This window comes from Aspergillus eucalypticola, assembly GCF_003184535.1.
Source record: "Aspergillus eucalypticola CBS 122712 chromosome Unknown BO83scaffold_2, whole genome shotgun sequence".
In the NCBI taxonomy this organism is placed as follows: domain Eukaryota; kingdom Fungi; phylum Ascomycota; class Eurotiomycetes; order Eurotiales; family Aspergillaceae; genus Aspergillus; species Aspergillus eucalypticola.
In genome coordinates this window covers 1,153,776-1,175,091 of record NW_020290276.1, presented here as the reverse complement: position 1 = coordinate 1,175,091, position 21,316 = coordinate 1,153,776, and the positions used below count along the sequence as shown (strand labels likewise).

The window sequence follows — 21,316 nt, the reverse complement described above, 5'->3', positions numbered from 1 at the left end:
CAGATTGCCGAGTCCGATGACCAAACTGAAATAACGCAGCCATTCATGAAAGGGTGGACGGGATGGCTTGCAGGTGGAATGCGGGGTTGCGGTTCAGTCGGATGTGGCATCATTGGGATACCTTGCTGGAGAGGGAGAGCCTCCGGCAAAGGAAATTGGAGAGGTATGTATCTCAAGTGGGATGAGGAGAAGTAATTGCGGGGAAGTGTGTCTGACGCATTCGATGCAGTGGTGATGCCTCCCTACGAAAATAACAAAACTTATACTGGGTGGATGGGTAGATTGGAGCTTCAGCATTTAGGGCTGGAGATGAAAGCATCATGTAGACTGGTCCCCATTGGGGTCACTTTTCCGGACAACTTTGTATCCCTGGCAAGACGAGAATGATTCTCTACAGTAATATTATCTCTTTAGTAGTGACGGCATCTATCGCTAAAGCAATTTTATGAACTGTCATCGTGGAAGAAACCTCCAAGGTCCCTAATATGGAGACGTGTGAAACAAATTCCCGGTCGTGTCGCCTTTCTACACGTGTCCGACCGACCCAAAATGACGGGACATTTAGAAATACTCTAAGTTAGTCTCATTACTTCATGCATCCTGTCCCGTCCATGACCATCGTGCAGAACAGCCAAGAATCGACGGAAGGCTTGTTTTTGTGCTGCCTACCACTTGCAGATCCGTGGACATTTCAAACTTTTATTTGCTTTTTCCGATTCCATCTTTATCTTTTGACTACAGTGTCAATTGTCAGGGCTGGGAGTTTAGTGGTTAGCAAAAGAAGCAAGCAATGTAAATATCGTGGTGCCTTCCACTGCCTACGTTGTGAGTGTGCCTTGCAACAGCCACACTATCTTTCTATCCCCATTCATCCCCTCATGGTGCCCCTCCCCCTCATGCGGACCAAAGACCGCCTGAACACCTTGTTACGGGCCTCCTTCCGTGGTCATCTGCGAGATCTCCACAGTCACCGTCTCCAGGCCTATGCCCCGCTCCCGCACGTTGGGTTGACGCATACACACGCTGTTCCAGGAAACGGCATGATATTAATATAGCTGACTAGAGTGCGGGCAGTGCTGCATATGAAGGACCTTGATGAAAGTCAAAATGTTTTTATCCGGGAGTTGCACCTATAATTTGCCGGGTGGCGCAACAGGCTGTTGTCAGTTCACAATCAATATTGACAAGCGAAATGCTCTTGCAAATTTCCTTCTTAGCTATCTTTGTCCCTGCCCTGGCGGAGCAGAAACGCTCCCTCGATGTCATTAGTAGCCTCGATGCAGATTGTCTTTGTCCAATATACACCGCTCTATCAAAATACACATTTGCTAGTGGTCCTGCCGGAGGCATTTACAATCATTCAATATCAGTGACGTCATTCTTTGCCGAGGAAAGCTATATAGAGACAACAACAAACTTTGGGGCCATCTGCAACAGAACGGTGGAAGTTGCTTCCATGTATGCGAGTGCAAGAGCGAGATGTGATGGAAGTAGTCCAGCGGCTACCATCTCGTTCTGGCAGGAATTGTGCGACGTCGATCTTGCGTCTATTGAGCCCAATGGATCAGGTTCGTACGACTCAACGCCAATACTTGATCCGGATATCAATACGACCACCTCTACTGGCACCATCAAATCACCTGTCCTCTTGAGCGAGTCATACTACAAGCGGGCGTACAAAACATGTGTATGTACATCCTGTCCTCATCAAATATAAAGACGCCTAATCTCTGCAAAAGGTTATCCATGAAAAGGCTCTGGGTCAGGATATCCGGTTCGGCTGGGGGTTAATGGGCTACTGGGGAGCTATCCTGGGTCTCGGAATGGTGCAGAAAATCCTTAGCTTTTGGACGGTTAGGCGGACTATGGACCCTCGCAGGGATACTGAAGCCAATGCAGTCCCTGGGCCTATCGAACACAAGCAAATCCCTAGTCCCTTATCTTCAACCATCCATGCTCTGCGTACCCATATTGTGGTTCCGGCAAGCTTCACTCCAAAACTGCCTCATCACCAGCGACTTCTTTATGGACATTGCATTCCCAAGCGACTTGATTTGATAATCGCTTTCGGGTTCTGGCTCCTCTGTGTCCTTTTAGCTTGTGTCAACTACGATGGAGACACTAGGTAAGAATCCCAAGTTTTCCTATGACCAAAGCTAACAGTACTAGGACGTCGACCATGCCCCAGCGCAACTGGCATTATTCGTCCGATCGGACCGGTATTCTTGCCTATGCTTGTCTACCATTCTTATGGCTTTTCAGTGGACGCAACAACATCTTCCTCTGGGTTACCAACTTTGACATTCAATCCTTCAGCACTTTCCATCGGCATATTGCATGGGCGTGCACACTACTCGCCATTGTCCACTCGATAGGGTACAGCATCATTCTAGCAGACTACGGTAAGCCTTTCGTCCTCACTTCAATTGCATTACTAAAAATTCAGAGGACGCATATCATGAAGCGTGGAGCCATAAGCCATGGTACATGGGCGTGATTGTGAGTCTAGTTGCATCCTCTGCTGGCCTTTACTAACATCTTCAGGCGGTTATTGGCATGTCAGTTTTGTTAGTCCACTCCATCACATGGCTACGACGCAAGTGGTACGAGGTATTCCTCATCTCCCACATCGTACTAGCCATCGTCATAATCTATGCTCTATTTCAGTAGGTCTACGCCTCCAATTCCTCACCTTCCTACTAACCCATCAGACATACCCGCCCCGACGGACCGCAGTGGAACCCATACCTATGGACTGTCGTAGCTATATGGACCTTCGATCGCATCCTCCGCGTACTTCGCCTGGTATACTGTAACCTCCACATACAGTTCAACAAAAGCAGAATCTCCCTGCCATCATCAACGGTTACATACGCTCCCGACAGCGACCTAATGACGATAGATATAGAGGCACCCTCCCATCTCACACCCAAGCCAGGCCAACACTACTTCCTCTCCCAGCCTCTGAGCGTACATTGTTTAGAAAACCACCCTTTCGCACTGGGTGCATACGCCCAAGCATCATGCCGTCTGCCGAAGGAGAAAAGCATGGTGAGATTCTACGTTCGTCCTTACAACGGCTGGACAAAATCCCTTCGTGATCGCTGCATCCAAGCAAATAGTACTATCCACCCACTCCTCCTGCTAGAAGGTCCATATGGCCACATGGCACCGCTGCATACCTTCGACACAGTGTTGTTAATCGCCGGTGGGACGGGCATCGCAGCAACGTTGCCGTATATACTCAACTATGCCGCCCGGTTGAAGAGACAAACTACGAAGACGACAAGAGTACATCTCATTTGGACTGCTCGTCAGAAGAGTATGTTCTCTACTGTATTCACCGAAGAACTGAGCCATGTCTTGGAATGTGAGGGTCTTAAAGTTAGCTTTTTCTGTACTGGAAGTGCTCCGGTGTCACCAATTGGGAGCGATAAAGAGGTGGATGTTGGGTCTGGTACCAGGAGAGCAGGGGCAGATATACACTTTTATGTCGGTCGACCTGATATTCGTGGAGCTGTTGAGACGGAGGCTGGAAAGGCTCATGACTGCAGCACGAGGCTAGCCGTAGTGTGCTCCGGACCGGGGATGATGGCCGATGAGTGTCGGTTAGCGGTGTATGAGGCGATGAGAAGGCCGTGTCAGGGGATACGGTACTTCGAGGAGGCATTTACTTGGTAGATATTCCTGCTTCATCCAGGAAAAAAATCCCGAGATCTAGGAGGGTAACTACGGATCGATTCCCAAATCAAACAATACGATCATAACGTCACCGTCAATCTAGTACCAAAGCAAGAACAAGACCTAATCATATTCATAAATAAGGATACAGGATGATCAAACAGCACTAATTAACTATCCCTTAACCCAAGACTTCAACATACAATTAGAGATAACTCCGCGATTTGGCACCCCCTCCCTGAAATCAGGGCACCACCTCAACATTAACAGCTTGCTGAACCCCCAGCACCCTGGAGCAAATCAAAGAACACACGCTGGCTCGCTTTAGGTGGCTGAGAATCGCGTAATTCAAATGAAGGTTCGAAGATGAAATAGATGTCCTCTCCTCCGAAAGCTGGGCTTACATAGCCAAACTGGCCCTCATCATTGTACTGTTTGACAGTCCCGGTGTATTGTCCAGGTATTGTATCTGCGTGGACTTGCTTGGTTAGGATGAATGACCTCAAAAATCTCTATGATATTCACGCATACCGTGTGGGAATCTGTATTTCCAGGAGGAGGAGTGCGTGTTTTTCTGTGATGATTGGAGTCTGTCCTTGTTTGTATATCACTATTGATACTGAATGTGAAGTTAACAATGCGCAGCAATGAAACTTTTTTAGCAGACAAGATTTTTTTTTAATTTCCCTTTCAGGAGCCGGTTCCGCAGCATGTTATTTCCTTCTGGGCCTTCTAACCATATGGACTAAGTGGGACATCACTGCGTCAATAAGAATAAGAGTTTCACGGCACTGAGCGTTATAACGACCCCTTTCTTATTGATTGTGAGGAACAGAAGCTCCAGAAAAAGTGCTTGCTGTATTTACATATACTGTAGATTTCCTCCATTTATCCACCCTTCTGCCCGGCTCTTGTCCCTCTCTCTTTGCAACCCACCCTATTTTCTTCATGCTCACCAAAACTCCCATCCCGCCAACCACTGCAGCATCACCTATTTGCAGGCATTGTGCCGAAACAAGATGCAGTAGCCGGGGTACGATGAGCACGGACGGCCAATATTGCAGATCATGTCCTCGGCAATTGGGCCGTTCTGGCAGTGCTATCATTTTGCAAATCCTTGGTCCTTACTGTAGTAAAAACTTATTTGCCTGTCCTCGTTTCGTTGTGTGGTCGGCATCAGTGACACCCATAAATGTGGACAATATTGGCGGAAGTTGTGCTAGACGGCCGTGTTAACTTCAGCTCTGTACTATCTGTCTCCCTCCATTCTGAAGGATCTGTCTAGGGCCAAACCCACGACCCGGCTTAAAGCTGAGCTATGCGGGGTCTCGCAAGGATATGCTGCTTTCGTTGGTTATGACCGAAAGGGTTCGGAATATTTATCATAACTACAGTGTATCGTATAGAGCGATCGACTTGAGCAATGTCTTGTTGCCACTCGACTGACAAATTATACATGACTGATATTGTAGAGTTATATTATGTCTGTGAGTAAGCATGATCTAATATCATGACACTAAGTGTTGTGTTTATATATGTGGTACATCGATGGCGTCTATTCAGTCAGACGTCGGACGTCACTTCATCACCGACGCAGGGTGGCGGGGATATTGCTATGTTCGCCAGTGACAGAATGTAAGAGAACTAGTCCGAACTGGCTGGTGCGAATTTTGACTTTTCGCGCAGGGTGCGTCCATACTTCATGAAAACGAATGGTATGGGAAATGCAAGGCAGGCGATGCCTCCCATTAAACTAGCAGCAGGCCCCACGCCCAGATTGTGGAACATTGGCTTCGCCGCCAATGGCAACCCCGCGGCCACGAAGGATCTCAGCATGGTGTTCGCTGAAACTGCACTCGCGGCATACGGCCCGTACGTGTCGATCAAATAGTTAATACATTGCTGGAAGATGATGTTGTTTCCGGCGCCGACGAACACTGCATAAATGTCAGTCTGTCTTTTGACATCGTGGGAGAATCTTATGGCATACCTCCTCCAACCGTGGGCAGTACCCACGAAAAATTTGGTGCTGCGGTCCATCCAAGCCAGAATAGTCCTGTTGGAAGAAAAATTACCCCGAGCACCAGTGGGGGAAGTCGTGCTTCAGGAACAGCCTTTCCACCGTTATCCATAACCGCTTTGGCATACCGTGTTCGATACGCAAAGGTGATTCCGACAGCACAAGCTGTGCCGACAAGGATCCCGAGGAATGGCAAGGAAGCAATCACTGGACTGTATCCACGTACTTCTTCAAATACAATCGGGTATACCTGGAGACATAGATAGATTAAACCATACGAGAAAGATACGTACGCTGCGACACAGGCCAGGATGCTTTCGGTTGTCAACATGCTGGGGAAAGTCAGGTATTGTTAACGATAAGAGCCACGCGCGAAGACACACCGTATCGGACGAAGGAAATGTTTCGTAACTGCATTTTTGAGGCTGATGCTCTCATGTTCGTGAGGATGCCAGTATCGCTCTTCTCCTGTCGTCTTGCGCATATTCTGTGCCCTATTTTTCAACAAGACAGGAGAATATGTTTCTGACAGGGTCAAGGTAGCAAGGGCAAATAAGGCAAAACAACAGATAGCTTCGATATACATGGTCCCTAAATTCATCAGCTTGGTACAACTGAGGTTACTTGTGCCAACTCTTACAACGCCACCCAAGCTTCGAATTTGAAACCACTGCAGAGCCAATGAGAGGTCCAACAGATGGCCCTCCTGTGATACACAGCATCATGAATGCCACGGCTATGCCTCGCTCTTTCGGTGCGTAAATGTCGCTTAACGCTGCATTGGCATTGCTAATTGGTGCAGAGCCAAAGATCCCACCAATGAACCTGGTAATGAAGATGCTGGCGGCGTTCTGGCTTACTGCCGTTCCGATACTGAACAAGCCTAAGCAAAAGAGAGCTGGAAGCATCCCCCATTTGCGGCCATAAACCTCGCTTATTGGGCCCCATAACGTTGGACCGACCGCCCAGCCTGCAGGAGTGAGCGAATGAAACTGAATTTGAGTGGCGTATAGGCAAACCAAGGATATACATTGAAGTCGCGAGCACCGCAACCTCGGAGCTAATGTTGGTATACTCCGCTACATCTGATTGTCCCGGGGACAAGATAGATGAGCCCAATGCCGCAACAAAGGTGAGCATGCTCAGCTGGCAGGTGATATAGACCTTGTGCCAGTTGCCAAAGTTGCGTGGGTCGTCAGGATCATCCTTTCCGAATGTGACTTTGAAGTCAGGATTCAACAGGGGCGTTTCTCGGTTGTTGGCTCGGGTGTGTATATCATTCTGCCGCCCTGGCCTACTTTCTACCTGCGGTAGTTGCTTCTCAATTTGATTTAGATCGTTGATGCGTGCCATGATAAGCTATTGAACCGGAGTATAGAACGATGTATATGTTGTGGCAGATCGGGAAGAACAAACGACGACGACTGCCCAAAGACATGGAGCTTCAGCTGAGAGTAATTGCATTGCGAAGATTCGCGACAAAACGCAAGGGCATTCATTATAAATGAAGATCTCAGCATACTGGAGAGAGGTGACGGAAGCAATACTCATCCATGCAGCTGTTGTGTACCCACCGAAGTCGCAATGGCATTCCAGCTGGCCAATCAGCCAATGACAGCGCTGCCTTGGGGATAACCAGTTGTCCAGAACGGGACTAGTGGCGGCCGCTGGTCCCATCAGGCAGCTGGTTCATCACGTGACGTGTCCCTGGCATGGCAAGTTGTCGATCCATCTATAAGACACCATCATCATCATCCACGCCGCGATCGGCCACAAGGGCCTAGCGGCGGCCGACAGTCCCAGTGAGTCAACTGATTTGACCCCTTGCTAATATTTGCTCTCTTGTGTTTCCTTCAACACCTTATGTCCGAGACTAACTGTTCAATAAGAGCTCGACGGACACCAATAGATACACGCTCCCTTGTTGCGACTGGCCGATCGAAAAACCCAAAGTGAAGAAAATAGGGAAGAATGAAGGTACCGGTGGTAGAGCGGGCGTTGCATGTGTGCTTGACCTGCAAATCAAGGAAGAAGGGATGTGACAAGAATCTCCCAACCTGCGGTTACTGCGCCAAACGGAACCTGCCATGTCGATACCAAGGATCTCCCGTCGCTGAAGAACCCGTCGCAGATGCGATCACTCAGATAGAAACAAATGCGTTATTGTTACAGATGGTTTCCCTGTTTGGCCCACCGTCCGAAAACATGTCAACAGCACCCAGAAGGACATGGTATCATGTATGCCGCATCATTCAATTGGCGGGCCTCTCAGAGCCGGAAATCAGTCGCCGGTATTTCAGCAACTTTCATAATTGGCTTCCAGTAGTATCGTACGAACTGTTTCAAGAAAGCCTGGCTCGGTACAATAGTCCGTCTCGCTCACCACCGGTGGACTTTTCTGTCCTTGTGCTGGGTATGTGCCTGGTGACGCTGCAGCCGGCGAAACTCAATACACACATAACACCACATAGCCTATATGCCACTATGAAGATGCTATTTGCGGAAGCCCAATCTATAACGTGTGCCTCGACGTATCTCATTCAGGCTGGACTGCTCATCGCTGCGTATGAGTATGCCAACGGTCGGCCTGAGGCAGCGCACATTACGATGGGGAGTGTAGCCAGAAGTGCTTTCGTGACAGGCCTAGCAGATCCCAGCTCCTGGCAGACAAATGGAGCTAGTGACATATCATCTGAAAGACTGGAGCGTCTGAATTTGTGGTGGGGTGTAATCATTATCGAGAGGTAGGCCAACTACAAGGTCTTCGAAACACAGGCTCACCCAGCCTAGGCTTATTTTATGCGAAATCAAAGACAAGACACAACGACCTATGACAGATTGTCCGTCTTCTGAGTTCCCTCTACCAAGTGACCTACAGCCTGTTCAATCCAATACTTGTTCAGTAGGAAGCTGCCCACATGACTGTCTGCCTTTGAACCAGGACAGGAAACCCTGCGTTTTTGGCCACCAAGCACGAGCTGTGCTCCTTCTCGACCGCGTGTTGGCTGTGCGACGGCACCCCCAAACTATTAGTGGTAGAATGGTAGAGATTCAACAACTCGACATGCAGCTGCAAAGCTTCCTGTCTGAACGGATGAACACGGGTACCGCAGAAATTGGCCATGATTGCAGTCCTATAGCATCTGCAGTGAGGTATGTCAACCGTAATTCGCATATCTTGTGACCTAAGGCCCATGAGTACTAGTCTAAGGAACCACGCCACTCGGCTGCAGCTAACTGAATCGGCTAGAGCCCTCTGTCTATTACACCAGGAAGTCCTAAGCTGCCCTTTCGACACCGTTGACTTGCAAGGGTTGCAACACTCGGAAGCGGCCCTAGAGATGGTTTCTAATGTAGTGGTGGATGTCGCGCGCCACCACAAGGCGCAAATTGCCTGCCAAAATTCCCACGCCGATTTACTACCCCTGAGTTGCTCGTACACCCTGCACATGGCAATGAGACATATTCGGGATTGCACGAAGCTAGTCTGCCCGCACAGGCGCTCTGGCGACCTGAATTGTCTAGCGCAGCTGGATCAAGAATTTTCCGACAGATGGAGAGCCTGATCCCCGCTTCCTGCAGTCAGCATGAGCGATTTTCGTGATAGGAAAGCGGCTACGAAGTTGGCCCACCGCCAAGCGAATGGCCGCAAAACCCGTCCGCAACAGCCCAATGAAGGTGCATCGCCGTAATGTCTTAGATTGCGATGGAGACGGATTAGATTGCTCAAATCAGAATGGAGGCCCGACGGCCATCAACCGCCGAACATCCGGCTGCTCGACCGAATTCGGAGAATTGGTCGGAGCTAGGCGGAACTAGCCGTCCAAAGGTCACGATGGCCTCGCTTGTACGGTGTAGAAGTCAGACCCTTTGGATCCAGCGTTCGTTGCGAAAGGCTCCACGCAGCCTTTGCTTTGACCAAATTTGGGGCTGAGTCACTTTATTGATGATGACTGGCTATACCAGTGCAGAGTGTGAGCACCATGCTCACACTATTGTCTTAGCCTCGCCGTTGAAGCTAACATGAGAACAGGCAGACAGGAATTGCGGCCTTGCCTCTTGGGGGCCAATTTAATCTCCATGGGCTGCAGCATATCCGGCTTGAACTTGTGCTTCTTTGCAAGTTACGTTATAACGTGTCTGTGAACAGGAAAGCAGACGCCCGGTTAGTCAAGATGAGAGGTGCAGTAATAATTCCTCTTGCGGCGGGCATTACATTTGTCCATGGCCTGTCTCTCCATAAACGCGATGAGCCTGCCGTCGTTCGAATGCCCCTTGAGCGCAGGAGCGGCCAGTCCTTGCAGAAAAGAGATTCTACGGTCGCCGTGACGTTGCAGAACTGGGTATGTTAGCTATAAGGCCGTGAAGGATATATCATGCTGACAATTGCTAGGATGCGACTTATTATGTAGTGAACCTGACGTTAGGAACACCCGCGCAAAAGGTGTCATTGGCTCTGGACACTGGCAGTAGCGACCTCTGGGTGAACACCGGCAACTCGACCTACTGCTCCATCGACAATCTATGCACCCCTTATGGCTTGTACAATGCCAGCGAATCGTCCACCGTGAAAACCGTCGGCACACACCTCAACGATACATATGCGGACGGCACCAATCTCTACGGACCTTATGTGACTGATAAGCTAACGATCGGCAACACGACAATCGATGACATGCAGTTTGGGATCGCCGAATCTACGACTAGTAAACGTGGGTGAGCCGTCTTCTCCATGATGATCGTCGCTGACTCGGTGTACTATAGGCGGGATCGCCGGTGTCGGTTACAAAATTTCGACCTACCAGGCCGAGCACGACGACAAGGTCTATGCCAACCTCCCTCAGGCCCTCGTCGACAGCGGTGCTATCAAATCTGCTGCGTACAGTATCTGGCTAGATAGTTTGGAGGCGTCGACCGGTTCGCTCCTTTTCGGAGGCGTCAACACAGCAAAATATAAGGGCGATCTCCAGACCCTTCCGATTATTCCAGTCTATGGCAAATACTACTCCCTCGCCATCGCCCTTACAGAGCTCAGCGTTGCGACCGACTCCAACTCCAGTAGCTTTACCGACAGTCTTCCCCTCTCCGTGTCACTCGATACTGGCACCACCATGACGGCGCTGCCCAGCGATCTTCTCAACAAGGTCTATGATGCGCTCAACGCAACCTACGACAAGACATACGACATGGCCTACATCGATTGCGACACCAGAGATTCCGATTACAACGTGACTTATAGTTTCTCCGGTGCAACGGTCACCGTCAGTATGAGCGAGCTGATTATCCCCGCAACGGAGCCGGGGTGGCCCGACAACACCTGCGTGTTGGGCCTCGTGCCGAGCCAGCCGGGTGTGAACCTGCTCGGCGATACATTCCTGCGCAGCGCATACGTTGTATACGATCTCGAGAACAATGAGATCTCCCTTGCCAACACCAACTTCAACCCGGGTGACGATGATATCCTTGAGATCGGAACGGGAACGTCGGCTGTGCCGGGAGCGACGCCGGTTCCCTCTGCTGTCTCTTCCGCTACTGGAAATGGATTGGTCTCGACTGGCACGGCAGTGCCCACACTGTCGGGTGTCACAATCACTGCTACGGCCACAGCAACCGGGGCGACGGGTACTGCTTCGAGCGGCGGCTCATCGGCCGAAGCTACGAGCACTTCGTCGGAGGGTGCTGCAGCGCAGGCTACAAGCAACCCGATAAAGCTGCTTTCAGGACTTGCGGGCGTGGGATTGCTTCTTGCATTGTAGCCCCATGTTACCTGCTCATATAAGTATCACGACGAGAAAGTAATGTAGTAATGTGATATATGATAATCATATTTATAACTCCGATCTATAATAGTAACTACACCAAATCTACCACCAAAATACCCACCTCCAACCCTCCCAATCCCTCGCTAACCAACTCCCCATCCTTGACATCCCATCCCTCCCCACCCCAAAGCACCTTCTCTACCCCAGCCACCCTCACACCCTCCAAACCCACTCTGACCTCCCCAGTCCCCCGATAATTTAGATTAACCACACTCACCAACGCCCTCCCCTCCTCTTCCACCACCCACCACGCAACATCCACCCTCCCTGCACCCTTCACCAACCCCACCGTTCTATCTCCCTCCTCCAAAAACCCCACAAACACCTCCCCAGTGACGACAGGCGCCAATTCCCGCGTAACCCTCTCAATCCCATCACTACTCGGATAATCCCACATAACAATGCCCATCGCGCCATGATTGACACTCAACATAACCATAACCACCTCCTCCTCGGCCGTAGGATACCTCGTCCAAAACGTCTCCTCCCCAAACGCCTGCGGCGCGCCCCAGTGCACTTTCTCCCAACCAACAACCGCATCAAACTCATAGAACTGATCCAACCTATCACTAATATCCTCGAACTCACCCCTGCAATCATCACACCCACAACACCCATACGTAGCATTACACGGCGTGTCATACACAGTCGACCAGGAAGTGTTGGTCGCGACGGGATATACATCCGACAGGATAATATCTGCCCCGGAGGCATACTCCTCATAATAGAAGTCCTGACAGTTCAGAGCTAGAGAAACAGGATGGTACGGGTCCATGGAGCGGATGAGGTCGTACGCCAGAAGAGTCGAGTTCAGGGGGTTGCCTTTGCCGTCTGGTTCGTCGGCCGTGTAGTATAGGAGGAGGGATGGGTGGGTGTGGATGTGTGTGACTTGGTCGGTGAGTTTGGTCAGGTCGGTAGGGTCGAAAAGGACGTCGTATTGGAGGTGGAGGTTTTGTTTGTCGGAGGAGGTGAGATAGGGGTCGAAGCTCGACCAGGGGAAGGGCGTGTCGCTGAGGGTGCCTGTGGGGACGATGTGGATTACGTTGTAGCCCTGGGAGGTGAAGGATTCTAGTGTGCTGGTGTTGGTGTCCCAGTAGAGGGACCATTGGGCTAGTTTGAGGTTAGATTGGCTGTAAGGAGGTGTGTAGGGGATGGGGGGAGGTACCGTAGTAGGTGTAGGGGAAGATTGGGGTCCAGGTTACGGATTGGTCCTGGATGTAGGAGAGCATGCCCGTGCGGTGGTCGATGCGGGTGGCGCTGCCGCCGTCGGTGCGTTGGGGGAGGTAGAAGAGTTCGGAGGAGGTGGTGAAGGAGGTGTTGGTGATGCTGTTGATGAGGGTGGCGGTGGTGGTGATGGTGTAGGGGGTTAGTTTTGGGGTGAGGAAGTCGAAGGAGAGAGGGATTTCGGCTTTGGTGGTGTCGAGTGGCAGGGTATGGTTGGAGACAGATGCAACTTGGGTCTCGTCGCTGAGGATGTGGATGTCTAGATGGAGGTTCTGGTCTGTGTAGTTTGTCCGGGCCTGAACCGGTAGAGGATCACCGACGATGTGAGAGACGGTGGTGTCAACGAGAAGGCTACCCTTTGCATCTGTCTCGAGATAGATGCTCATTCGCGGCCGGACCTTGAGGTCGAGCAGGGGAGTGGAGGAGTACGAGGGCTGCTCGAACCAGCCACCAGGGTTGAATGAAGCATTGCTAACAGAGTTAGTCGTGACATATCTATTGCTTGCTATGACATACCTCGCTCGATAGGCCTTACCGCACCAGATGTCCACGCCTGGGGGGTTGTTGAAGGCATGAGTCAACGGCAGACTGGCCAGCCCAGCTGCCACGGTAAACAAGGTTGTCCACATTGCGTCGGTGCATCATGCAGGAACATCCTGGGACTCGTTGCTTCTTATCAGTCGGCATACTGCAGACCTCCACTCGGACATCAGCCGATGTAACAGTGGCGCTGCGACGGTTTAGTGCCCGGCTGGGCCGACCAGGATATGAGAAGATTAGCACTTATCACCGCGTATCTTTGCCGCAATTGATATCTCCCCGCACGCCGGCCGTTTAATCTACATGATCGGCGTGTTCCAATGACAGTCGGCCACTTGCTGGATTTGCTTCAACGTGCAGGCAGAATGCCACTGTGCCATTTTCCGGGTGGGGAGATATGAAGTTCGCATGACTACTTCTGCACCGCTTCCCCGCTTCATCGGCAGAGTGTAGACTTTACGCCCGTACTGGGGAATGTTTGCATCATGAAGGTCGTCAACCGGATAGCTCTCGCATGGCAGTTAGCTGTCACTGCTGCTGCTGCAGCACCGCAGGTTAGTGTTTCTCTTTTCAATCGAACTTAAACTGACGGTACAGTCAAAATTCGTCTCCCTCGATTCATACTTCAACAACAAGGCATTCGGCGTATATCCCGGTCAGACGTCCTTTGATGCATTGAATCAGTCCTATCCAAACCCTAGCATTATTGGCATCAATGGAACCTATACATCCACGCACACTGGCGTGGCCTACGATTTTCCGGGCTATCGCGGGCCCATCCTCCCTGACAATGTCGTCTGTGAAGGCCAGACAATCATTGTACCTCGCGAACAGTATTTCTCAGCATCCATGCTGGTGACGTCCGACGTCCAGTTGTCCACCGTCTCCGGGAATGTGACGTACACCTATTCAGACAACTCGACGCTTGTATCAGAATTGCGGAGTTTACCCTGGTGGGCATTCCTAACAATAAACCGTGGCGAGATCATCTTCCCCTATCGGTATACCCACAACGACACCAATTTCAACACCTCCCACATCTTCGAATATACTGCAGCACTGGATCCCAACAAGACTCTACATTCAATCACCCTTCCAGTCACAACCAACACAACCACAGGCAGACTGCACATATTCTCCATATCCCTATGGCAATCCACAGCCCCATCAGCTCAAGTGCAATTCGTGCGCCCGACCCAAAAGTGGACAGAAAGTGGCAACCAGATTGTCGAAGTGACCATCAACAACCCAGGCACCACCTGCATCGCAGGGCCAGGAGTAAACGTATCATTATCTATGCCTGGAGTCCAAACACTGGAGCCCGGGAATATCAAGCGACTCTGCCCCGGCGACCAGAAACGCGTCAACATCGGCATCAGCGGCACAGCCAACGGAACAGCAACTGTCGTCCTGAACTACACCCACTCCATCCAGCATCAAACCTACCCCCACACCCTCTCCCTCGGCCTAACAGAATGGACCACCGAGCTATCCAGCCTCTCACAACACGAAAGCCCGGAATGGTTCGACAACGCCAAATTCGGCATCATGATCCACTGGGGCCCCTACTCCGTCCCCGGCTGGGGCAATTCGACACCCTATGAAAGCTACGCCGAGTGGTTCTGGTAACATCCTCCCCACCCTGCCTCAACCTCCTCCCCAGAACGACATCTAACTTAGCCAACTCTCAGGTGGTACACCACGCACCGCGCCGCCGACAAATCCGACACCTACGACTACCGGCTCCGCACCTTCGGCCCTGACTGGAACTACGACGACTCGTTCCCCTTCTTCACGGCCTCCAATTTCTCCCCCAAAGCCTGGGTCGACCTAATCGCGGCCTCCGGCGCCAAGTACTTCGTGTTAACAACCAAACACCACGACGGCTTCGCCCTCTTCGACACCCAAAACACCACGAACCGCTCCTCCCTCCACTACGGCCCCCGCCGAGATCTCGTCTCGGAACTCTTCACCGCATCCTCCCTCCACCACCCCTCCCTGAAACGCGGCACCTACTTCTCTCTCCCGGAATGGTTCAACCCGGACTTCGGGCCCTACGGGTTCGCCGAACTACCCGGCAACACCTCAACGAGCTGGCCGGGCATCATCGCGCGCAACCCCTACACGGGGCTCAACGAGCCCTACACGGGCCGTATTCCCGTCAGCGACTTCATCACCGACGTAATGGTCCCCCAAATGACCATCCTCGCACACAACTACAGCACCGACATAATGTGGTGTGACTGCGGAGCCGCGAACGGGACCGCGTCATTCGCCAGCGAATGGTTCAATTCCGCGCGTGCAGATAACCGCCAAGTGACGATTAATTCGCGGTGCGGGGTTGCGGAGGTCTCGGACTTTGATACGCCCGAGTATGCGACGTTTAGTTCGGCGCAGTTGCGCAAGTGGGAGAGTAATATGGGGATGGATCCGTATAGTTATGGGTTTAATCGGGCGACCGGGTGGCAGGGGTATATGAAGGCGAGTACGGTGGTGAGGGATTTGGTGGATATGGTGAGTAAGAATGGGAATTTTCTGTTGGACGTTGGGCCGCGCGCGGATGGGAGTATTGTTGAGAGGGAGGAGAGGGAGTTGAGGAGGGCTGGGGAGTGGATAAGGGGGCATGGGGAGGCGGTGTTTGGGACGAGGGTTTGGTGGGTGAAGAGTGAGGGAGTGGGTGTGAGAGCTGGGAGTGGTGATGGGGCGGAGGTGGAGGTGAGGTTTACGCAGACGAATGAGGCGTTTTATTTGTTGTTTCTTGCAGAGCCGGGGAACAAGGTGTTTGTGGATGCGCCGGTGCCGTTGTTGGAGGGGGATAGGGTTGTGGTGGTGCGTGGTGATGGGGATGGGGAGAGGGAGGTTGAGTGGGAGGGGAGTGCGGCGGAGGGGTTTATGTTTACGGTGCCTTGGGGGGCGTGGGATGGGGAGGAGTTTTGCTGGGTGTTGAAGGTTGTGTATGTTGCTTAGGCAGGATTCTGTAGGTGAGGGAAGTGTGGTGATGGAGTAAGGCTACGGTATGAAACTGGAATGGAAGCATGGATAAAGACTAGATACCTTGAATGCCCCTAAACCCACGGTGTATCAATCTCGACGCTATAAACGCTCAAGCTAAACTGATGTATCCGAACTTGCTAGCCCTCATCCTCGCAGTTGAACGAACATCCACAACCCTGAAAGCATGCTTGACAGCCATTCTAGCCCGTCGGACACTGCCCAAATTCCGAGTGCGTTGCATCCGCTCTAAACGATCCAGGACAAAACGGCGATGGTCTTCATCTTCCAGCGATGCGTGTCCCAGGATGTATAATGGCCATAGAAGCGTTGCCCTGTCAGGGAGGTGGGTCATGACGTTTATCAAGGCGTTTATGAACGTGTTCTTGTCTGCTTTCGTTTCGGTCATGACGTCTGTGTAATACGTAGTGCCATCTATTCGGTTGAACAGGTAGATTATAGCGGCTAACCGCTTGGTCTCGGCTATTCGAGCGAGATCATTTCGATCGCTCGAGTGCTGTGGGAGGAACTGCTGGATATTGGTCAGGGCGGTGGCGATGCGGGCTGCTTCTGAAAGGTGGATGTCCACGGATTCATCGTCTGATGAGGTAGTCGATGAGGGTGTCTGTTTCATTTACACAATGACAGGTTAGATATGATTATGTAGAGATAAATCGTAGATGCCTTACCGTGCAAGTGTCAACAGGCAGTTCAGATATCTCATTGATTAATAGCATTAGTCTCCGTGAACAGCCCATAATCGTGTCAATCTACCGATCTGGTCAGTAGATAAAGGCAAGAGGACAAAGCGCCACTCACCTCGTCAAGGTTGTCGTTATCCGCCCAACTAAACATACCATTTCCGTGACAGACTTGCGGCGTTGCTGTACGACTCATGATCGCATGAGCGACGAAATACATGTTGAAAAATCGACGCAATGAATAGTTCGCGGTGGGTGTACAAGGAAACCGATAAAGGAGATCAAGGCCTCCCTGGAGATGTGTTACCCAGGATGGGGCGCATTCGTCCGAGATCTGCAGTAGTGTCAGGATCACGACGCTAACGAAGACTCAACATGCAACGCACATCGTGAAAGCATAACATCAAAACCGTGGCTATTGCACCATCACTTATACTTCCAAGCTCGATTTCTTGCCGTAGCCCCTTTAACGCTCTTTCTTTGTAGATCAGCGTTTCTTTTGAGAAGCGAGTGTCCCCAAGCAGGCGAAGCTGGTTTCCCGCCGCAGATATCAGAGCATCGCGCAGAGTCTTATGGGAGAGCGCCAGGGGTGTGATAAGTGTGATATAGGGATTCTCGATCGGGCTGAGCGAGCAATTTGGCCCAATACCGTGGATGAAATAGTCGATAAGATAGCTTTCGAGATGCGAATATGTAGCGAGTGGATGGCCCAGGCCTTTATCCAGTGGTGTAGTATCTGGAAATTGTACAAACACAGATAACAGGTCTGGTTCTATGCCATCTGTGTCCATCTTATCACTATCGCTACTGCTCTCCATGAAGTCGCTGCTGGTGGAGTTGAGAAATATCCACCGTCCCGTGTACGCGTTCAAGGGAACGCCATAAAACACGTCGTTGTACTTGAGTACCGTACGATCTCTTGCACTGTCCGGTTGTTTCGACCGGGTGCCTATACCGGGAATGTAGCTTCTTAGTTATGAGGAAGAGGCCGCTAGCGCCTCGGACAAGCTAAACGCACCTTTCCGACCAAAACTAATTCCTCGCTGAACCGCATCTTCCTTAAATAGGAGCTGTAATCCACGTTCACAGTGCAGGCCCAGTCGTTCACATCGTCGACATATCGGCAGCTCTTCGGTACAGCGAACATGCTTGGCTTCATCAAATATGTCAGTGCAGCCCTATTCGGTGTGTGTTGATTCCAGCCGTACCTTTACATTGTAAACACCCAGACCTACGGCGAATTTCACCCTGAGCACGCTTAGTAGGCATCCTGGATGATAATGGGTGTGGGGATTGAGAGTGAGATGGGAGTTAAGCCATGAGTCGTGTGGCCTTGGCGGATTTGCCTCCAGTGTCTCAGGAGGGAAATCGGCGAAAAGGGGATTTGGTGCTGGAGAAGCGGGGAAATGACCGGCGCTTATATTATCACACCAATTTAGTCCGATTCCCTACAGGGTTGACGCGCCCACCGAAAATCCCTGCCACCAGCTATCTATAGGCGGGTGATAGCGTGACCGGGATCTAGGTTAAATGGAGGACAGCCAACAAATTCTTGTGGGAAATGTCCAATGGTATGTGCATTCGGTATCAACAAAACAGTAGTCCCAAATTAACACCCCAAAAATGAAATATTATATGCCATTTAGATCATAAAAGATGAGAATCTCCCGAACGTGCTGACACGCAATGAAAGACAGATCTTCATGTGGTATATCTAAAGTTCTTTTGCTCAAAGTCAGTGTGATCGGCGAAGGCCTCGGCCAGATTGTCATCGTCCGCCGCTCCAGTCTCGGGATCGACGCCAAGAAGTCGACCGTTAAGTTTCACGACCAGAATCCAATACACTGCCATCAATACAACGCAGATACAGTAACAGACCAACATCGCAATGAAACCACCCGTATAGGCAGGCGCCTGGTTAGCACGGAAGGTCTGAGGGCCGATAAGGTTTCCTTAGAATTAAATTAGTGGGACCGAAGCATAGCAAGGGCGACAGGTTATTTTGGAACTCTAGAAATGTGACTCACCTACGGCATATCCAATATATAATATTGAATATTGTACCGTCTTTTTTGTGTGTCCTGCAGTATTGGCTTGCGCCATCGAAATACCTGTATTATTAGCTATGCCAGTACCAAAAGGCTTGGGATTACCTACCCACGACATAGGGGCCAAAATATGTGTACAACTATAGAAAGGTCGTAAGCATACGGTGATAAGTCAAGCTTCTGTCGGCCTTACTAGATAGATTCCGACCATCTGGCCGCCGATGTTGGTTCGAGGAAGGGAATACACCAATGCCGAGCCAATGATGGGCAAACAGCATGCGATCATGGTGACAAGGCATCGACGACCCGTCCAGCGTGCGGCCAGCCAAGAGAACCCGAACGCAGCTAGAGTTGACATGACTCCAGTAGGCATGTTGAGGAGGGAGGTGTTGACTGCGGAAAATCCCAGATTGTCGATGATAATACCGCTGAACGTGGTGAGACCTAAACCGTCAGTGATTATCAGAGGCTGGTGGAGGACACAACTTACCTCCGTTTGGAATGTTTATGGCAATGTTAAAGAAAAAGAGAATCCAAGTCTTGGGATCGATGGCTGCTTCGAGGGCCTGGTTCCATTTCCATTCCTTGTTAATGATTCCCGTCCGGTTTTCAGCGAGACGTTGAACGGCATAATACTTCTCCTGTTCTGTCAGGAAGAAAGCATTCATCGGCGAGTCCGGCAGGAAGATAATTGCAATGATAGACCACAATGCGGATATGGATCCTGGCGACCTTAGCAAATGCCTACACCCAGTAACATGAGCGACTTACCAACTATCAGGTAGAGATACTGCCAGATGGCCAGAGGTGCAGAGTCGGGAACGTGTCCTACTACCCAAGACAGGAAACCATTTATCACAGAACTGAAAGCAGCGAACACGATCGCATTCCGTGGGGGCTGCTCTGATTTCTTGTAAAAGCCCGCAACTATTAAGCTGATTGATGGGACGATGATAGCTTCTAGGCAACCTGTTCACAAATCATCAGAATCAAAGTTCTGGCGGCGACAAAGCCAAATGATCGCCAGTCTGCAACTAGTACTGAGACAGAGGTATACCCATAAAAAACCGTATTGCCATCAACCCGCTCCAATTCTTGCATGCAGGGATCAGAAGCGCCATGCACGACCAACCAAGAGAGCACGAGGAAAGATATTTAGCCGAGGGCAGTCGCTGCACCAAAAAGGAAGAGGGCCACATGCCGACGATGGACTAGGTATTCACGGTTAATTTCTGGCAAATGAGGGGAAATCAGGAGTCATACCCCAATAGATAAGATAGACCCAGCCCAGGAATAGTCTTGACCAACTAGGTGAAGATCTGGAATATCGTCAGACCAGTTTTCAAATTAGGTGGCCATCATTACCTTCTTCCAATCCGTAGATTGCAGCCGTACTGAGAGCCACCTTGTCAACTGCACCCAGGGTGGCCGTCAGGAGTAGCTTGGTGGGAGGTTAGCACGGTGGCCAGCTGATCCTCATGTACACAACCTACCATAGGAACCAGAATCCAGTCCATCTTGCGCAGCAGCTTTTTCTCAACCTCTAGTGTCATGGGAGGATAGCTTGAGGTTTGAGCGAGGTAGTTGGCAGCTCCATCCAATTCCTTGCTGATAGTACCCATCTTCGCATGTTCATCTGGAGTCGACGGCCTCCTCGCCGCTGCATCCTCCGGTTGTATCATGATGATAGTATCGCACGAGCAAATTGAGGGTTAGTGTGATGGGCAGCGCAATATCCTGCCGTAAGATGTGCAGAACTTGACAGGGGGGTGTGTTAATATATACTAGTAGCTGTAGCGGCATACTAGTACTACAACTAACAGTGCTAGTAAGTACTGGTAGCACGACAGCTCGCGGGCGACCAAAGAACATCATGAAGTACGCAATGTGCTTTGTGTGTCGAAGTATAGCTGGACGCGACGCGGTAGGTGGAGGCGAGCGAATGATAGATTGGAGATTGCTGCCGAACGGACCGACTGCAGAACCTGCTGCAGCCATACCTTGCAAGACTAGAGATAAGCTCCCAAGTAGCGCAGATCAAACGACGGGGAAGGATACATCCGGTGAGGAGACGCAAGACGTGGCATACTAGGATGGAAGAAAAAGGTGGTCGATACGACGGGTGGAGGAGGGAGGTGGCGCCCCCAACGAATGATAGAGAGAGCCGAAGAGGGAAGTGTGCCTTAGCGCCGCTGCCTGGGGCCCTACCCCTCTCGCTAATCCTAATTGGGGTCCGACAGCTGGGATGCACGGGAGCTGCCATCGGAAATCTCTCCCTCCGAGATCGCG

At 51.0% G+C, this 21,316-nt stretch overlaps 7 protein-coding genes across 7 annotated transcripts; 4 read left to right on the top strand and 3 right to left on the bottom strand.

Moving 5' to 3' along the window:
* Nucleotides 1–1,192: 1,192 nt before the first annotated feature.
* BO83DRAFT_449817 (ferric reductase family protein) lies at nucleotides 1,193–3,681 on the top strand (the record flags this gene model as incomplete). The annotated part of the gene is made up of 7 exons (XM_025536763.1): nucleotides 1,193–1,687; nucleotides 1,740–2,125; nucleotides 2,164–2,402; nucleotides 2,447–2,499; nucleotides 2,545–2,666; nucleotides 2,712–2,805; nucleotides 2,830–3,681. The coding sequence occupies 7 exons, from the start codon at nucleotides 1,193–1,195 to the stop codon at nucleotides 3,679–3,681; spliced, it is 2,241 nt and encodes a 746-aa protein (XP_025392863.1).
* Nucleotides 3,682–5,154: 1,473 nt separating this feature from the next.
* BO83DRAFT_329798 (MFS transporter) lies at nucleotides 5,155–7,074 on the bottom strand. The gene is made up of 5 exons (XM_025528208.1): nucleotides 6,721–7,074; nucleotides 6,342–6,671; nucleotides 6,085–6,292; nucleotides 5,672–6,033; nucleotides 5,155–5,618 (listed from the first exon to the last, which is right to left on the bottom strand). Exons 1-5 carry the CDS (start codon nucleotides 7,052–7,054, stop codon nucleotides 5,326–5,328), a joined length of 1,527 nt encoding a protein of 508 aa, XP_025392862.1. The 5' UTR covers nucleotides 7,055–7,074; the 3' UTR covers nucleotides 5,155–5,325.
* A 246-nt stretch (nucleotides 7,075–7,320) lies between these two features.
* Nucleotides 7,321–9,161, top strand: BO83DRAFT_85153 (Zn(II)2Cys6 transcription factor). Its single transcript, XM_025537656.1, has 3 exons — nucleotides 7,321–7,503; nucleotides 7,591–8,445; nucleotides 8,492–9,161. The coding sequence occupies exons 2-3, from the start codon at nucleotides 7,673–7,675 to the stop codon at nucleotides 8,883–8,885; spliced, it is 1,167 nt and encodes a 388-aa protein (XP_025392861.1). The 5' UTR covers nucleotides 7,321–7,503; nucleotides 7,591–7,672; the 3' UTR covers nucleotides 8,886–9,161.
* A 715-nt stretch (nucleotides 9,162–9,876) lies between these two features.
* Nucleotides 9,877–11,457, top strand: BO83DRAFT_303132 (pepsin-like aspartic protease; the record flags this gene model as incomplete). Its single annotated transcript, XM_025527180.1, has 3 exons — nucleotides 9,877–10,044; nucleotides 10,095–10,413; nucleotides 10,466–11,457. The coding sequence occupies 3 exons, from the start codon at nucleotides 9,877–9,879 to the stop codon at nucleotides 11,455–11,457; spliced, it is 1,479 nt and encodes a 492-aa protein (XP_025392860.1).
* A 97-nt stretch (nucleotides 11,458–11,554) lies between these two features.
* On the bottom strand, nucleotides 11,555–13,376 carry BO83DRAFT_413777 (uncharacterized protein; the record flags this gene model as incomplete). Its single annotated transcript, XM_025534515.1, has 3 exons — nucleotides 11,555–12,633; nucleotides 12,689–13,218; nucleotides 13,264–13,376. The coding sequence occupies 3 exons, from the start codon at nucleotides 13,374–13,376 to the stop codon at nucleotides 11,555–11,557; spliced, it is 1,722 nt and encodes a 573-aa protein (XP_025392859.1).
* A 388-nt stretch (nucleotides 13,377–13,764) lies between these two features.
* Nucleotides 13,765–16,254, top strand: BO83DRAFT_405166 (alpha-L-fucosidase; the record flags this gene model as incomplete). Its single annotated transcript, XM_025533778.1, has 3 exons — nucleotides 13,765–13,841; nucleotides 13,885–14,912; nucleotides 14,979–16,254. Exons 1-3 carry the CDS (start codon nucleotides 13,773–13,775, stop codon nucleotides 16,252–16,254), a joined length of 2,373 nt encoding a protein of 790 aa, XP_025392858.1. The 5' UTR covers nucleotides 13,765–13,772.
* Nucleotides 16,255–16,390: 136 nt separating this feature from the next.
* Nucleotides 16,391–20,709, bottom strand: BO83DRAFT_395287 (MFS general substrate transporter; the record flags this gene model as incomplete). The annotated part of the gene is made up of 15 exons (XM_025533069.1): nucleotides 16,391–16,903; nucleotides 16,983–17,048; nucleotides 17,098–17,313; nucleotides 17,366–17,928; nucleotides 17,998–18,157; nucleotides 18,780–18,931; nucleotides 19,007–19,102; nucleotides 19,137–19,167; nucleotides 19,221–19,455; nucleotides 19,511–19,751; nucleotides 19,799–19,996; nucleotides 20,085–20,238; nucleotides 20,291–20,346; nucleotides 20,393–20,468; nucleotides 20,521–20,709. The coding sequence occupies 15 exons, from the start codon at nucleotides 20,707–20,709 to the stop codon at nucleotides 16,391–16,393; spliced, it is 2,946 nt and encodes a 981-aa protein (XP_025392857.1).
* Nucleotides 20,710–21,316: the final 607 nt, after the last annotated feature.

Coding starts and splice junctions, on each gene's coding strand:
- BO83DRAFT_329798 (XM_025528208.1), bottom strand. CDS start 7,054: ATGGCACGCATCAACGATCTAAATCAAATTGAGAAGCAACTACCGCAG. Junction 6,034..6,084: donor CATTTCCTTCGTCCGATACG/GTGTGTCTTCGC, acceptor GACTTTCCCCAG/CATGTTGACAACCGAAAGCA. Junction 5,619..5,671: donor ACTGCCCACGGTTGGAGGAG/GTATGCCATAAG, acceptor ACATTTATGCAG/TGTTCGTCGGCGCCGGAAAC.
- BO83DRAFT_85153 (XM_025537656.1), top strand. CDS start 7,673: ATGAAGGTACCGGTGGTAGAGCGGGCGTTGCATGTGTGCTTGACCTGC. Junction 8,446..8,491: donor GGTGTAATCATTATCGAGAG/GTAGGCCAACTA, acceptor CACCCAGCCTAG/GCTTATTTTATGCGAAATCA.